Raw genomic sequence first — 18,308 nt, 5'->3', positions numbered from 1 at the left:
CACTGAAGGCATCATAGCATGCACAATTTACCTTTACAAAAGCTCACTGCCATAGCAGCAGATGGTGTTCTGTTTATATGTGGTTCTTTTAGTTAATTAATTGGACTTTGTAAATCTGATGCAGGGTTTCTTGAATTTTGGACATTTCATTGTATTATTCTCTATGAACAACTGATCTCTTAAGCTTGCAAATTCAATAATGTCATTAAACCTGCGTTGGATATTGTAAAAGGTGTATTCAAACAAATGCTTTAAATCACAGATAGTGTCAAAACTTGATGAAAGAAGTATGTAAAGAAGCTTTCCCAGCTGATTTACCACTGCACTGCTCAGTTCGTTGGCTTTCCATAGGTAAAGGTACATTCTCTTTATTCTTGAGCTACAGGAGCCATTGAGATCTTTTCAAGATGAAAAGCATAGAATTTACACCAAGATAACAGATTTGGCTCTTCTCACAGACATGTGAGAAAACTAAATCTAGATTTACAAAGGAAATTCAAGTTGACATCTGATCAATTTCAGTGCATATTTGCATTCCTTAACAAACTGCAGTTATTTCACATGCAGATATCTGAAGGTGAACTGTCACATTTCCCTTCACTGTCACAGCTTCAAGCCAGATCAAAAGAAGATGGAGAACACAGATGACAAAGAACAGATGAATGTGTAGATGTGATCAAAGATTTGCTCCTGGAAATTAGTATCAAGGGATAAATACAGTGTTGTTAGAGAAGCTGCTTTAGAATTTATCTCTGTGTTTGACTCAACCTATCTTTGTGAGTCCATTTTCTCACAGTTAGAACAGTGAAATCCAAGCATTGAACAGTTTTGAGCGACATCCACCAAAGAGAATTGGTGCGTGTGAGCACAATAGAACACATGCCAAACTTCAAGGAATTGTTGAAACAGAAGACTCAAAAATCTTGCACAAGGTAAGATTATTAATATTATTATTGTTGTTGTTATTATTATGATTATTATTATATAGACTTTTGATGGAACACTAACTGCTCACTGGTGCTTTTGCATTTTACCACCTTCCTGCTGGTCCTTGTATTTCAGAAAAATATAGCTTAATAACTTGGTCACACATCATTATCATGAGGACTGCTGGGATACCTGGTACCCAGTTTATAATTTTATGGCTCCTAGACAGTGCAGGTCACTAAGTTTTGGCTGTCTCATTCTGATTTGTGTTGACTGCCCCAGGCACAGAGCATCAGACTGGGAGGGACAATACGGATTCAGGAGTGGTTGAGGGTATGTGGTTCAGGTGTTTGCTTTGAAGAATTTGCTTGAGAAATACTTAAGAGAAACGGAAGGATTTATTTGTGTGTGGCGTTTATGGATCGAGAGAAAGCATATGACAGGGTTGATAGAGATACTTTGGGGAAGAGATTAAGAATATATGATGTGGGAGGAAAGCTATTAGAAGCAAGGAGGAGTTTTTATCAAAAGAGTAAGTCATTTGTGTGTGTGGATAGAGAGGAGGGTGAGTAGTTCTAGGTGAAGGTGTTTTCTGCAGTTGGGTTAGGTGGTGTAACCACGGCAGTTTAATCTTTTTATGGATGAGGTGTTGAGGGAGGTAAATGCCAGGTCTTGGGGAGGGTAGCAGGTATGCAGTCTGCTAGGGATTGGGGGGGGGGGGGGTCAGTTTCTGTTTGCTGCGCTGGTGGCAGATTCAAGTGAGAAACTGCTGAAGCAAGTTTCTGAGTTGGGAAGAATGTGAAAGGAGAACGTTGAGAGTAAATGTGAATAAAAGCAAGGTTATTAGGTTTGTCAGTGAAAAGAGAGGTTCTCTGGAGTTTGAATTTGAATGGAGAGAATTAGGAGGAAGTAGACTGTTTTAGATACGTGGGAGTGGATATGGCAGCGAATGGAACCATGGGTGCTGAAGTTTGCCATAGGGTGGCTAAGGGAGCAAAGGTCTTGTATGTATTGAGGAATGTGTGAAAAGTGGAAAATTAGGTATAGCAGCCCTGTCCTTGCTATCTGAATGTGAGGCATGGACCTTAGACAAAAATGTAAAGGATAAGGCGAATATGAAGGAAACTAAATGTTTGAGGACAATATTTGGTGATTAAAGAAGAAATGATAAGGTAAGAGAGGGGTGTGGTAGTAATAGGATTATGTATTAGAGAGCTGAAGAGGGTGTGCATAAATGGTTTGTACATATGGAGAGGAAAGGATAACTAAGAGGGTATACGGGGAAACCGAGGAAGAGGTGGAAGGATGGAGGTAAGAGCCTGAACATGCATGAGGTTGTGAGGCATAGAGCAAATTGAAGTGATGTGGTTTACAGGGGATGACATGCTATCAATGGGCTGAACCAGGGCATGTGAAGCATTTGGGAAAAATCACTAAAAGGTCTGTAGTGCCTGATCATGGATAGGGGGCTCTGGTTTCAGTGTATTATACATTACAGCTAGAGAGTGGAATTTAGCTAGAGAGGGCATTTCTTCATCTGTTCTTGGCACTAACTTGCTATTGTGGGAAAGAGGCCTTGTTTGCTCATATCCATTATCTAGCTGTCATGTAATGCACCTAAACCACAGCTTCCTAACCACAACCAGGCCCCACATACTTTTCTGTTGTTTCCCCTGGCTATTTCATGTTCCCTGGTTCAGTCCATTGACAGGACATCACTCCAATTTACTGTATCCTATGCACGCCTTTCACCCTCCTGCATATTCAGGCTCTAAGCACTCAAAATATTTTTCACTACATCCTTTCATCTCCTTTTTCCTTCCTCCTCTGACACACATATCCAATTTGTCAGCATCTCCTTACTCATTCTTCCCATATGCCCAAACCTTTTCAGCTTTCCCATCAGCTTTCAACTGCACTTTTCTTTTTTTCCCCTCTCCTCTCTCTTACACTTTATTTCTGACTTGATCAAATCTCCTCACAGCACATGTATTTCTTAAACATTTCATCTCCGACACAGCCATTGTGCTCCACACATTGTCATCCATATCCCATGTCTCTCATGCATACAATAACATTGGGACTACCATACTTCAGACAAAATAATTTTTGGTCTCCAAGGTCATGACCACCCTTTCCTTAGTCCTTAGTGCTCTCACAATGTTTGCCCCCTCACCCCCCTCTATGACTTGTTTATACTTATATGTTCCATTTGCTGCCATGTTCACTTCCAGCTATTTATAACACTCCACTTCCTGCAAATTTTATCCATTCAAACTCACACCCTAGCTAACCTGTCCTTCTGCCCTGTTGAACCTAATAACCATGCTTTTGTTTGTATTTACTCTCGACCACTTACTTTCACACACACTCCCAATCTCAGATGCCAACTTCTGCAGTTTCTCACTAAATCTGCTATTAGAGCTGTATCATCAGCAAGCAACACCTGACTTAATTCACAGGTCCCTTAACCCCTTCAGACTGAATACTTGCCCCAATTTTCAAGACCCTTGTATTTACCTTTTACCCACTCCAACCATAAACAAATTAAACAGCCAAGGTGATATCACACACCCCTGCCAGAGACTCACCTTCACTTGGAACCACTCACCCTCCTCTCAACCTACTCACACACATGCCTTACTTTCTCGATAAAAACTTTTCAGTTTCTTGTAGCTTTCCTCCCACACCATATTTTCACAAGACCTTTCACAAGGCATCTCTTATCATCCCATCATAGTACTTCTCTATTTCCATAAATGCCTCATACAAATCCTGTTTCTCCAAGTATTTTCACGTTTTTCAAAGCAAACACCTGCTCCGCGCATCCTCTACTACTCCTAAAAGCACATTATATCACCTTAGTCCTGGTTGCTGTGTGCATACCTTGACCGTCTCACTTACCACTCTCCCATGCAGCTTACCTGAAGGTGCACTTCACAAACTTGTATATATGTAATTCCCTCTTATCTTTATACAGTGATATTCCACTAATCTTTTGGCACCTCACCATGATCTATACATTTAATGAAAATCCTGAGTAAACAGTCAGCAACAGTCCTCCCCTTTCATAAGAAATTCAACTGAAATACTATCCTTGGCTTGCCACATTTCATCTTAGGCAGGGTTTTCTCCACCACTTCTCTCTTTCTGAGACCACTTTCCACGACTCTCTCACTTTGCATACCTCCCTCATCCAGGCATCAAACATCTGCCATCCTATCATCAAACATACAGCAGTCCTTCGAAATAATTACTCCATCTCCTTCTCACATCATCACTACCCATGTCCACTTCCCCATTTGTCCTCTTTAACAGTGTTTCTATTTGTTCTCTTGTTTTTATCTTACTATTAACTTCCTACCTAGATATCTGGTTTACTTGTACTTGTTTACCCAACTTTCAGAAGCCCTCTTTCAACACCTGCACCTCTCCTGCTGCATTTGCTTACACATCTCTCAATCATTTGCACTTCTTCCTTGTAAGTGACACCCATGCACCTCTTTTCTCTTTGAATAGTAACTCTATTTGGTCATCCCACCACTCATTTTCCTTTCTCACCTTCTCACCTGCCTGCGACCTACCTTCCCCATGCTACACACTTCTCTTGCACATTTCAGCACTGCTTCCCTTGATATCTCCCATGCTTCACCCTCTTTCATTGCTTCGTTTACTCTCACCTTTTGCCATTTAACACTCAGTCTCTCCTGTGATTCTTCTTCCCACACCTCTCTTTTGCAAGTTCACATACTTTCATCACCCTTTTATCACTCATATCGCATTATTTCCGAAAACCTCTTCAAATCTTCACCCATACCTCCACCAGATAATGATCCGACTTTCCACAAGCTGCCCCTGTCAACACATTAACAACCAAGATTCTCTGTTTTGCTTGCTTATGAATTAGTATGTAATCCAACAATGCCTTTTGACCACCTTTCCTACTTGCCTGTATACATGTGTACATGTTCCTCTTTTTAAACCATGCATTCTCAGTCTGTTGTGGCACACAACTCCACAAGCTATTTACCATTCTTATTCACCTCAATGAATTCCTCATCCCCCAATTATACCCTGAACTGCCATATTAGTCACTCACACATTTAAATCATCTCTCAAGTAACTGATCTCTTGCATCAAAACTGCTAACATACTCACTCAGCTACTTCCAAACCACTTTCCTTTCATCATCCACCTTCTCATGACCAGGTGGATAAAGCACTAATAACCACCAGTCCTTCTCAGTCCACTTTCATTTTTACCAGCATAATTCTAGAGCTTACTTCCTCACTCGCACACATTCCCATAACTCCTGCTGCTGCAGTAGTGATATCCTTCCTTAGCATTTGCCCTCACACCAACCCCTCACTTTACCCCTAAGACATTCCCAAACCATTCTTCCCCTTTACCTTTGAGCTTTCTTTCATGCAAACATACTAACCACCTGTCCTTTCTTCTCATCTGTATTATATCCACTCATTCAGACACCCCAGCCTGAGCCTTTAAGGAGTATAAACACTCCTTACATGACTCCTCCATCTTTTAGAAATTGATATGATTGATATAGAATAAGGGGGGATCTCTAGCCCCCCACTCTTACCCCTTTTAGTTGCCTTCTGTGACACACAGGTAATATGGAGGTGAAATTCTTTCCTACCCTAGTGACATATATATGTATATGCATGCATGTGTACAGACATTATACTTTTTCCATGAAAAAAGTTGTGTGCAGTGATATATTATCGTTCACTTCTTACATTTATAGTGATTTACATATGTATTTGTTTTTTCATGAAATTATTCACTCTTTTCCAGCGTCCTGGTCTTTTTAATGGATGTCACATGTTCATTTTGGGGAATCTTTCTGAACCATATCCTAATAAGAGGGACATTGAAGCACTAATCAAAGCAGGAGGTGGAACAGTTTTGGCTCGAGAACCCAACCCAGAGAGTATATCTGAGAAGGAACGGACAGTGCCTTTTCATAGCAGTCCAGAAGGTGTACTAGCTTGTTGTTCCCACTTCATCATATATCAAGAAGGAATCTCAGAGCCGCAACTCAAGTATGATATGGCACATATTAAGTCTTTGCCCCTAAATTGGCTGCTTTCTTGTGTTGACCACTACCAGCTTGTGCCTCCGTTTAAGTGATGTTCTGATCTGACGAATGTTCATCAGGAAGGAGATCAAGTTTCTACCTTTACCATTTCCAAAAATATAGGCAATTCATGATTAAGAGACCAGGATTTAAATCTTTGAGCATAATGGTATGACTCTTAGGTATTATTGTGTGGTTTTTGCAAGATCCAAAAGAGGTCGGGTCTTTGTACTCAAGGGTCTTACCATTTTGTTCAAATGGTTAAAGGGTTAGAGGGTTTCTTAGTATTCACACTAAAGGACTAGAACTTGAAATTTTATCTGATAAAACCTGATGTTTGGGTTTTTGATGGGTCATATATTGATGTTAGAGCAATATGTAAACATTGACAGCAACAAGATAAGTTAAAGTTTTAAAATATATAAAAATTATCCAGTATTCCAAAAGATTGGTAAGTTTTAAATTTTTTATAAACATGTGCATAAAAAAAGAACAATAGTTATATAATAGGTTTTTTATAATGTTGGAGGTATAACTGGTCTAATAACTGTTGAATATTGCATTTTCTTGATGGGAATACAGTACTTAAATGTTGCTGTATAAGTTAAGTTTTTATCACAGTCAGAAAGTTATAACTAGAACATGAAAAATTTAGCTGGAAATTTATGAATAAAATGATTGCTAGAAGTCTAATGGTTTGTTTTTGCATGCTGTCAGTACATTTTTGGAAGGACAGACCATTCAAGAGTCCTTCAACAGACATAAACCAGCGAGAAAAACATTCAAAAGGTCCATGGCAGAACGAGGAAGACAAGCTCTATACAGGAGGTAGAAAAGAATTGTAAACACTGAAGGAGCTATAGCTCACCCAGCAAAAGAAAGAAAACCTATGACGTGAATTATTGAACATAGACCATAAACTTTATATGCCATACGAAACAGAAAAATGAGTAAGAGGAAAGAATCATAAATAGAATAAGAAATAACCCAAATTACATTTACTCATATGCAACTTGCGAATCAAGGACCACATTCTCCATGTTCCCCCAAAAAACAGAAGATACCATGATAGATGACCTCCAGAAGATGAATGAGATTCTAAAACAGCATCATGAATCCATATTCAAAGTCAAAATCCACTTATAGATATATGACCCCACAGACTTCTAAAAAGTAATTCCCCAGGATTTTGCGAGGGCCGTTGAGAGCATACACATGCACTTTCTCCAAAACTAAGACTCGTGCAACTTGGTTTCCATAAAGATATGCACAAGCACTGACTGTCCTCTAGAGAAAAAGCCTGGATTCTGGCATCGTCCCTAAGAGTTTGCAACTGACTCCCATTGCCTAACTCTGCAAAGGTGGAAGCAATGCCATCCCAAAAATCTGATGACTGATAACACTAACATTGCCCATTATTAAAATCTTCGAGAAAGTCACAAGAGTTAACTTGAATGAATTTATGGAACTAAACAATCTACATAACCCAGGACAGCATGGCTTCAGGGCAAGAAGGTCTTGCCTCTTTCATTTTCTTTACTATTATGACAAGATTGTCAAAGCTGTGGAAAACAACCAGAATGCTAACATGATTTACAGACACTGCAAAAGCATTTCAGAAATGTGATCATGAGTCACAGCGCATAAAATGTGAAAGATGGAAATAACCAGAAAAATTGGGAGATGGATGAATAACTTTTAAACTAAAATCACATCATCATCAGTGCATCCTCAGTAAAAAAAGACTCAAACATTCAAGGAACTGTACTTCACCCCTCCTGCTTCCCCTTTGGCACTGAAGCAAGCATACAGCACAGTTTCATATCTTTCTTTGCAAAAGATATAATAAGTATGAAAGTCATGTCATTAGAGGATGCCGAGTGGCTACTAAAAGACGCTGGGCCACTGAGAACAACATGCTTTTCAATTCCTTCAGCTTGGGGAAAATGGAGAAATCAAAAACAGCACTGAACACACATAGACACTGTCACAGAGCAGATGAATATTGTGACAGACCTTGGAATAATAACATGTAACAACCTAACTTTCATTGAATACCGAAACAACATGTACCTCCACCAGAAGTTGTGGACTGGATCCTTAGGGCTTTCAAGATAAGAAAATCCAATGATAATTCTATTCAGAGTGCTAATTTTTTTACAAATAGAATACTGTCATATTCTAATATCACCATGAAAGGCAGGTGAAACTGCAGAATGTGAGTTGTAAAGAAACTAAATTGCTAGGAATGACAAATCAGAGGCTATACTTCCTAGAGTATAGACAAAAGATATATTTCATCATCTGTACCTGCAAAATCCTAGAGGGCATGGTCCTCAACTACATGCAGAAACAATATCTTACATGCACAACAGGCATGGAAGACTAAAATATTCCCTCTGAAATCCAGAGGTATGATATGCTCCTTAACATCTAGGGCCCAAGACTCTTCAACACCTTGTGTGCAATCATCAGAGTGTCCTGGACAAGTAAATGAACAAGACCAACCAGGCTTTGGGGACTGTGGACTTGTGGTCTGTGTTCTCCAACAGCCTTGGGCTGGACCAAGACTGTGGGGATAGAGATCCCCAAAGACTTCACAAGGTATTCATGAAGCACTTGCGTTCCTTAAAGGGTATTACATGATTTTTAAGTGCTAAACAAGAATTGTTTGCCTAGAATTCACATATAGCTGATCAGCTTTATTCAGGCACTGGCGATTGAATACTTCCAATTGACTTATATACTTGAACAGCTCAGGTGCTGATGAACATTATTTTCAACCCCTTCTGTACCAGTCTTGATACGCTTTGTGGTATCAAACTAGCAGACCATGGTACATGCCTACCTTGCTAAATACTGGATATTGTTATTATTATTATACTTTGTTACCATCTCCCGCGTTAGCACAGTAGTTTAAGGAAACAGACGAAAGAATGGCCCATCCCACCCATTGAGAGCATACACATGCACTTTCTCCTAAACTAAGACTCGTGGAACTTGGTTTCCATAAAGAAATGCAAAACACCTCATGCACAAGCACTGACTGTCCTCTGGAGAAAAAGCCTAGATTCTGGCATCGTCCCTAAGAGTTTGCAACTGACTCACATTGCCTAACTCTGCAAAGGTGGAAGCAATGCCATCCCAAAAAACTGATGACTGATAACACTAACATTGCCCATTATTAAAATCTTCGAGAAAGTCACAAGAGTTAAACTGAATGAATTTACGGAACTGAACAATCTACATAACCCAGGACAGCATGGCTTTAGGGCAAGAAGGTCTTGCCTCTTTCATTTTCTTTACTATTATGACATGATTGTCAAAGCTGTGGAAAACGACCAGAATGCTAACATGATTTACAGACACTGCAAAAGCATTTCAGAAATGTGATCATGAGTCACAGTGCATAAAATGTGAAAGATGGAAATAACCAGAAAAATTGGGAGATGGATGAATAACTTTTAAACTAAAATCACATCATCATCAGTGCATCCTCAGTAAAAAAAAAAGACTCAAACATTCAAGGAACTGTACTTCACCCCTCCTGCTTCCCATTTGGCACTGAAGCAAGCATACAGCACAGTTTCATATCTTTCTTTGCAAAAGATATATGAATAAGTATGAAAGTCATGTCATTAGAGGATGCCGAGTGGCTACTAAAAGACGCTGGGCCACTGAGAACAACATGCTTTTCAATTCCTTCAGCTTGGGGAAAATAGAGAAATCAAAAACAGCACTGAACACACATAGACACTGTCACAAAGCAGATTAATATTGTGACAGACCTTGGAATAGTAACATGTAACAACCTAACTTTCATTGAATACCGAAACAACATGTACCTCCATCAGAAGTTGTAGATTGGATCCTTAGGACTTTCAAGATAAGAAAATCCAATGATAATTCTATTCAGAGTGCTAATTTTTTTATAAATAGAATACTGTCATATTCTAATATCACCATGAAAGGCAGGTGAAACTGCAGAATGTGAGTGGTAAAGAAACTAAATTTCTAGGAATGACAAATCAGAGGCTATACTTCCTAGAGTATAGACAAAAGATATATTTCATCATCTGTACCTGCAAAATCCTAGAGGGTATGGTCCTCAACTACATGCAGAAACAATATCTTACATGCACAACAGGCACGGAAGACTAAAATATTCCCTCTGAAATCCAGAGGTATGATATGCTCCTTAACATCTAGGCCCAAGACTCTTCAACACCTTGTGTGCAATCATCAGAGTGTCCTGGACAAGTAAATGACAAGACCAACCAGGCTTTGGGGACTGTGGACTTGTGGTCTGTGTCCTCCAACAGCCTTGTGCTGGACCAAGACTGTGGGGATAGAGATCCCCAAAGACTTCACAAGGTATTCAAGAAGCACTTGCGTTCCTTAAAGGGTATTACAAGATTTTTAAGTGCTAAACAAGAATTGTTTGTCTAGAATTCACATATAGCTGATCAGCTTTATTCAGGCACTGGTGATTGAATACTTCCAGTTGACTTATATACTTGAACAGCTCAGGTGCTGATGAACATTATTTTCAACCCCTTCTGTACCAGTCTTGATACGCTTTGTGGTATCAAACTAGCAGACCATGGTACATGCCTACCTTGCTAAATACTGGATATTGTTATTATTATTATACTTTGTTACCATCTCCCGCGTTAGCATGATAGTGCAAGGAAACAGACGAAAGAATGGCTCATCCTACCCATTGAGAGCATACACATGCACTTTCTCCTAAACTAAGACTCGTGGAACTTGGTGTCCATAAAGAAATGCTAAACATCTCATGCACAAGCACTGACTGTCCTCTGGAGAAAAAGCCTAGATTCTGGCATCGTCCAAGAGTTTGCAACTGACTCACATTGCCTAACTCTGCAAAGGTGGAAGCAATGCCATCCCAAAAAACTGATGACTGATAACACTAACATTGCCCATTATTAAAATCTTCGAGAAAGTCACGAGAGTTAAACTGAATGAATTTATGGAACTGAACAATCTACATAACCCAGGACAGCATGGCTTCAGGGCAAGAAGGTCTTGCCTCTTTCATTTTCTTTACTATTATGACAAGATTTTCAAAGCTGTGGAAAACAACCAGAATGCTAACATGATTTACAGACACTGCAAAAGCATTTCAGAAATGTGATCATGAGTCACAGCGCATAAAATGTGAAAGATGGAAATAACCAGAAAAATTGGGAGATGGATGAATAACTTTTAAACTAAAATCACATCATCATCAGCGCATCCTCAGTAAAAAAAGACTCAGACATTCAAGGAACTGTACTTCACCCCTCCTGCTTCCCATTTGGCACTGAAACAAGCATACAGCACAGTTTCATATCTTTCTTTGCAAAAGATATAAGAATAAGTATGAAAGTCATGTCATTAGAGGATGCCGAGTGGCTACTAAAAGACGCTGGGCCACTGAGAACAACATGCTTTTCAATTCCTTCAGCTTGGGGAAAATAGAGAAATCAAAAACAGCACTGAACACACATAGACACTGTCACAAAGCAGATGAATATTGTGACATACCTTGGAATAATAACATGTAACAACCTAACTTTCATTGAATACCGAAACAACATGTACCTCCATCAGAAGTTGTGGATTGGATCCTTAGGACTTTCAAGATAAGAAAATCAAATGATAATTCTATTCAGAGTGCTAATTTTTTTTATGAATAGAATACTGTCATATTCTAATATCACCATGAAAGGCAGGTGAAACTGCAGAATGTGAGTGGTAAAGAAACTAAATTTCTAGGAGTGACAAATCAGAGGCTATACTTCCTAGAGTATAGACAAAAGATATATTTCATCATCTGTACCTGCAAAATCCTAGAGGGCATGGTCCTCAACTACATGCAGAAACAATATCTTACATGCACAACAGGCACGGAAGACTAAAATATTCCCTCTGAAATCCAGAGGTATGATATGCTCCTTAACATCTAGGGCCCAAGACTCTTCAACACCTTGTGTGCAATCATCAGAGTGTCCTGGACAAGTAAATGAACAAGACCAACCAGGCTTTGGGGACTGTAGACTTGTGGTCTGTGTCCTCCAACAGCCTTGGGCTGGACCAAGGCTGTGGGGATAGAGATCCCAAAGACTTCACAAGGTATTCAAGAAGCACTTGCATTCCTTGAAGGGTATTACAAGATTTTTAAGTGCTAAACAAGAATTGTTTGCCTAGAATTCACATATAGCTGATCAGCTTTATTCAGGCACTGGTGATTGAATACTTCCAATTGATTTATATACTTGAACAGCTCAGGTGCTGATGAACATTATTTTCAACCCCTTCTGTACCAGTCTTGATATGCTTTGTGGTATCAAACTAGCAGACCATGGTACATGCCTACCTTGCTAAATACTGGATATTGTTATTATTATTATACTTTGTTACCATCTCCCACGTTAGCACGGTAGTGCAAGGAAACAGACGAAAGAATGGCCCATCCCACTCACATACACATGTATATACATAAACGCCCACACATGCACATATACATTCCTATTGTTAGGAGGGGAAATACCCATGATATGGGCTTTTCTTGACCACATGGTGGCAACAGCCGTGTTTATTACAATGAAAGAATCGTGGCATATTTGGGCGTCGTTAAATGTTGTGAAATTTCACAGAGTTTATCCACAGTTTCTGCATCCATTTTTCAAGTTTTTCTGTTGACCAACTGTATTTGTTTTTGAGATGTGATATTATACCCTCCCATATTATCCATAGATGTGCTTTCATGTCTGTCATGAGTTTAGCTCATCGTAATCTTGGTGTCATAAGACCAATCTGATATTTATGAGTATGAAAATGACAGTATAATACACTTCTTTAGAGGAGTTTGATAGTGACTATGACACTGATAAAGACATACATATGTAGTGGAACTGCTATGCTATCAGCCACTGGTGGGGAAGATGATGATGATGTTGTCTCCACATATATTTCCAGACTTTTACACCACCTTCCCACATGATATGGGGATTTTACTTATGTGCACCATGTTATTATTGTGCATCATCAAGTGCACCTAGTGACTGCATTTGATTGTTTCTAGCTGTATTTGAGGAAAGACGTGGTAACAGCATTGTGTGCATTCACAGATACTTGTGCAACATACTGTTTTATGACAACACTTATAAGAGGATATATGTGTTGGAGGTGGAGGGAATGAGGAGAAGAGGGAGACCAAATTGGAGGTGGAAAGATGGAGTGAAAAAGATTTTGTGTGATCGGGGCCTGAACATGCAGGAAGGTGAAAGGAGGGCAAGGCATAGAGTGAATTGGAGCGATGTGGTATACCGGGGTTGACGTGCTGTCAGTGGATTGAATCAAGGCATGTGAAGTGTCTGGGGTAAACCATGGAAAGCTGTGTAGGTATGTATATTTGCGTGTGTGGATGTATGTATATACATGTGTATGGGGGGGGGGGTGGGCCATTTCTTTCATCTGTTTCCTTGCGCTACCTCGCAAACGCGGGAGACAGCGACAAAGTATAATAAGAAAAAATATAAAATAACTTATGTGTAATCCATAGAAATTCATGGGCAGAAAATAAGAGTGACATTAGTGAAAGAGAAATGTGTATGTTACGTTGAGATGTATAGGTATGTATATTTGAGTGTGTGGACGTGTATGTATATACATGTGTATGTGGGTGGGTTGGGCCATTCTTTCGTCTGTTTCCTTGCGCTACCTCGCTAGCGACAAAGTAAATAAAAAAAAAAAAAAAAAAAACAACTTGTTGGTGATACCACAATTCTTGAGATTCTTAGCTTATTTTGCCACAGTTGTTCACACTCAGTCTCTAGCTGTCATGTGTAATGTACCGAAAGCACAGCTACCATTCCACATCCAGGCCCCACAAAACTTTCCATATAAGTGAGGATTTCCCTCAAAGGCTCAGTCCTCTGTTCTTAACGCTACCTCGCTGATGCGGGAAATGGTGTATAGTATGAAAAATATATATATATATATATATATATATATATATATATATATATATATATATATATATATATTTGTCTTCTTTTTTTCAAACTATTTGCCATTTCCCGCGTTAGCAAGGTAGCGTTAAGAACAGAGGACTGGGCCTCTGAGGGAATATCCTCACCTGGCCCCCTTCTCTGTTCCTTCTTTTGGAAAATTAAAAAAAAAAGAGGGGAGGATTTCCAGCCCCCCCGCTCCCTTCCCTTTTAGTCGCCTTCTACGACACACAGGGAATACGTGGGAAGTATTCTTTCTCCCCTATCCCCAGGGATATATATATATATATATATATATATATATATATATATATATATATATATATATATATATATGAAGCAAGTTATGAGTAAATGTGAATAAGAGCAAGGTTATTAGGTACAGTAGGGTTGAGGGTCAAGTCAATTGGGAGGCAAGTTTGAATGGAGAAAAACTGGAGGAAGTAAAGTGTTTTAGATATCTGGGAGTGGATCTGGCAGCGGAGGGAACCATGGAAGCGGAAGTAAATCATAGGGTGGGGGAGGGGGCGAAAATCCTGGGAGCCTTGAAGAATGTGTGGAAGTCGAGAACATTATCTCGGAAAGCAAAAATGGGTATGTTTGAAGGAATAGTGGTTCCAACAATGTTGTATGGTTGCGAGGCATGGGCTATGGATAGAGTTGTGTGCAGGAGGGTGGATGTGCTTGAAATGAGATGTTTGAGGACAATATTTGGTGTGAGGTGGTTTGATCGAGTAAGTAATGTAAGGGTAAGAGAGATGTGTGGAAATAAAAAGAGCGTGGTTGAGAGAGCAGAAGAGGGTGTTTTGAAATAGTTTGGGCTCATGGAGAGAATGAGTGAGGAAAGATTGACCAAGAGGACATATGTGTCGGAGGTGGAGGGAACGAGGAGAAGTGGGAGACCAAATTGGAGGTGGAAAGATGGAGTGAAAAAGATTTTGAGTGATCGGGGCCTGAACATGCAGGAGGGCAAGGAATAGAGTGAATTGGATCGATGTGGTATACCGGGGTTGACGTGCTGTCAGTGGATTGAATCAGGGCATGTGAAGTGTGTGGGGTAAACCATGGAAAGCTGTGTAGGTATGTATATTTGCGTGTGTGGACGTATGTATATACATGTGTATGGGGGGGGTTGGGCCATTTCTTTCGTCTGTTTCCTTGCGCTACCTCGCAAACGCGGGAGACAGCGACAAAGTATAAAAAAAAAAAAAATATATATATATATATATATATATATATATATATATATATATATACACATATATATATATATATATATATATATATATATATATATATATATATATATATATATATATATGTATATATATATATATTAGACAAGAGAACAAATGGGAACATCAGTGAAGGGGTAAGTAGGGAGGTAATAATAGATAGTGATGAAGTGAGATGGAGCAAGACTCTTGAAGGTTTGTTGATAAGAGTGATAGATATAGGGTATAGGGTGCTTTGGTTGTGGTGGTGTGCGAACTGAGAGGGCCAGGGAAACTGGTTTGGTAAAGAGAGGAGATAGTGAAAGCTTTGCAGAAGATGAAATCCGGCACGGCGGCAGGTTTGGATGGTATTGCAGTGAAATTCAGTAAAAAGGGGGTGACGTTGTTTGGTTGGTAAGGATATTCACTGTATGTATGGACCAAGGTGAAGTGTCTGAGTATTGGCGGAATGCATGCATAGTGCCTTTGTACAATGGCATTGGGGATAAAGGCGAGTGTTCAGACTACAGGAGCATGAGTTTTTCAAGTATTCCTGGGAAATTATATGGGAGGGTATTGATTGAGAGGGTAAAGGCATGCACAGAGCATCAGACTTGGGAAGAGCAGTGTGGTTTCAGAAGTGGTAGAGGATGTGTGGATCAGGTGTTTGCTTTGAAGAATGTATGAGAAATATTTAGAAAAACAAATGAATTTGTTTGTTGCATTTATGGATCTGGTTGATAGAAATGCTTTGTGGAAGGTTGTACGAGTATATGGCATGGGAAGTAAGTTGCTAGAAGCATTGAAAAGTTTTTACCAAGAAAGTAAGGCATGTGTATGAGTAGGAAGAGAGGAAAGAGATTGGTTCTCAGTGAATGTTGGTTTGTGGCAGGGGTGTGTGATGTGTCCATGGTTGTTTAATTTACTTATGGATGGAGTGGTTAGGGAGGTGAATGCAACAGTTTTGGAGAGAGGGGCAAGTATGCAGTCTTGTGGATGAGAGGGCTTGGGAAATGTCAGTTGTTTGCTGATGATACAGCACTGGTAGCTGCCTCGGGTGAGAAACTGCAGAAGATGGTGACTGAGTTTGTTAAAGTGTGTGAAAGAAGAAAGCTGGGAGTAAATGTGAATAAGAGCAAGGTTATTAAGTTTAGTAGGGATGAAGGACAAGTTTATTGGGAGGTAAGTTTGACTGGTGAAAAACTGGGAAGTGAAGTGTTTTAGATATCTAGGAGTGGATTTAGCCACGAATGGAACCATGGAAGCGGAAGTGATGCCATTTCATGTGTGGCGACGGGACTGGATGAAGGCAGCAAGTATGAATATGTACATATGTATATATGTACAAATGGATTTGTATGTAGCATTTATGGATCTGGAGAAGGCATATGATAGAGTTGATAGAGATGCTCTGTGGAAGGTATTAAGAATATATGGTGTGGGAGGAAAGTTGTTAGAAGCAGTGAAAAGTTTTTATCGAGGATGTAAGGCATGTGTACGTGTAGGAAGAGAGGAAAGTGATTGGTTCTCAGTGAATGTAGGTTTGCGGCAGGGGTGTGTGATGTCTCCATGGTTGTTTAATTTGTTTATGGATGGGGTTGTTAGGGAGGTAAATGCAAGAGTTTTGGAAAGAGGGGCAAGTATGAAGTCTGTTGGGGATGAGAGAGCTTGGGAAGTGAGTCAGTTGTTGTTCGCTGATGATACAGCGCTGGTGGCTGATTCATGTGAGAAACTGCAGAAGCTGGTGACTGAGTTTGGTAAAGTGTGTGGAAGAAGAAAGTTAAGAGTAAATGTGAATAAGAGCAAGGTTATTAGGTACAGTAGGGTTGAGGGTCAAGTCAATTGGGAGGTGAGTTTGAATGGAGAAAAACTGGAGGAAGTGAAGTGTTTTAGATATCTGGGAGTGGATCTGGCAGCGGATGGAACCATGGAAGCGGAAGTGGATCATAGGGTGGGGGAGGGGGCGAAAATTCTGGGGGCCTTGAAGAATGTGTGGAAGTCGAGAACATTATCTCGGAAAGCAAAAATGGGTATGTTTGAAGGAATAGTGGTTCCAACAATGTTGTATGGTTGCGAGGCGTGGGCTATGGATAGAGTTGTGCGCAGGAGGATGGATGTGCTGGAAATGAGATGTTTGAGGACAATGTGTGGTGTGAGGTGGTTTGATCGAGTGAGTAACGTAAGGGTAAGAGAGATGTGTGGAAATAAAAAGAGCGTGGTTGAGAGAGCAGAAGAGGGTGTTTTGAAGTGGTTTGGGCACATGGAGAGAATGAGTGAGGAAAGATTGACCAAGAGGATATATGTGTCGGAGGTGGAGGGAACGAGGAGAAGAGGGAGACCAAATTGGAGGTGGAAAGATGGAGTGAAAAAGATTTTGTGTGATCGGGGCCTGAACATGCAGGAGGGTGAAAGGAGGGCAAGGAATAGAGTGAATTGGAGCGATGTGGTATACCGGGGTTGACGTGCTGTCAGTGGATTGAATCAAGGCATGTGAAGCGTCTGGGGTAAACCATGGAAAGCTGTGTAGGTATGTATATTTGCGTGTGTGGATGTATGTATATACATGTGTATGGGGGGGGGGGGTGGGCCATTTCTTTCGTCTGTTTCCTTGCGCTACCTCGCAAACGCGGGAGACAGCGACAAAGTATAAAAAAAAAAAAAAAAAAAAAAATGTGTGTGTATATGCATGTATGGGCATTTATGTACATACATGTGTATGTGGATGAGTTAGGCCATTCCTTGTCTGTTTCCTTGCGCTACCTGGCTGTCATGTGAATGTGTGTATGCATGGATGGTTCATTCTTCGTCCATTTACCAATCCAAGAAATGGTGATCAAGTATAATATATATAAATAAAAATATTTATAAACATGCATAAATTGATGTTTCGGTTCAATGTAATGTTTCTTTTTTTGATTGTGAGTTGATTTTAGGGAGGACCAGTTATACAAGGGCACTGAAACAGGTAAGTTGGTGTACACTGGCAAAGGAAATAATCCATGCCTGTCCTCCATGGAGGAACAAGCAACTTAGGATGTAATTACTTTG

General features: G+C 39.9%; 1 protein-coding gene across 2 annotated transcripts in view; it reads left to right on the top strand.

The window, feature by feature from the left end:
• Nucleotides 1-6,712, top strand: part of LOC139766007 (BRCA1-associated RING domain protein 1-like) — a 33,079-nt gene extending 26,367 nt beyond the window's left edge. Inside the window, exon 9 of one of the 2 annotated variants that reach the window (XM_071694077.1) lies at nucleotides 5,743-6,712. In XM_071694077.1, coding sequence (XP_071550178.1) covers nucleotides 5,743-6,078 — 336 coding nt within the window. In that variant the 3' untranslated portion in view covers nucleotides 6,079-6,712. The remainder of the gene's footprint in view (nucleotides 1-5,742) is intronic. The other variant, XM_071694078.1, reaches the window with a different exon arrangement.
• Nucleotides 6,713-18,308: the final 11,596 nt, after the last annotated feature.

The sequence above is a fragment of the Panulirus ornatus genome, chromosome 56 (assembly GCF_036320965.1).
Source record: "Panulirus ornatus isolate Po-2019 chromosome 56, ASM3632096v1, whole genome shotgun sequence".
NCBI lineage: Eukaryota > Metazoa > Arthropoda > Malacostraca > Decapoda > Palinuridae > Panulirus > Panulirus ornatus.
The sequence above is the reverse complement of the archived record's forward strand: the minus strand, read 5'-3'. Positions and strand labels throughout refer to the sequence as shown.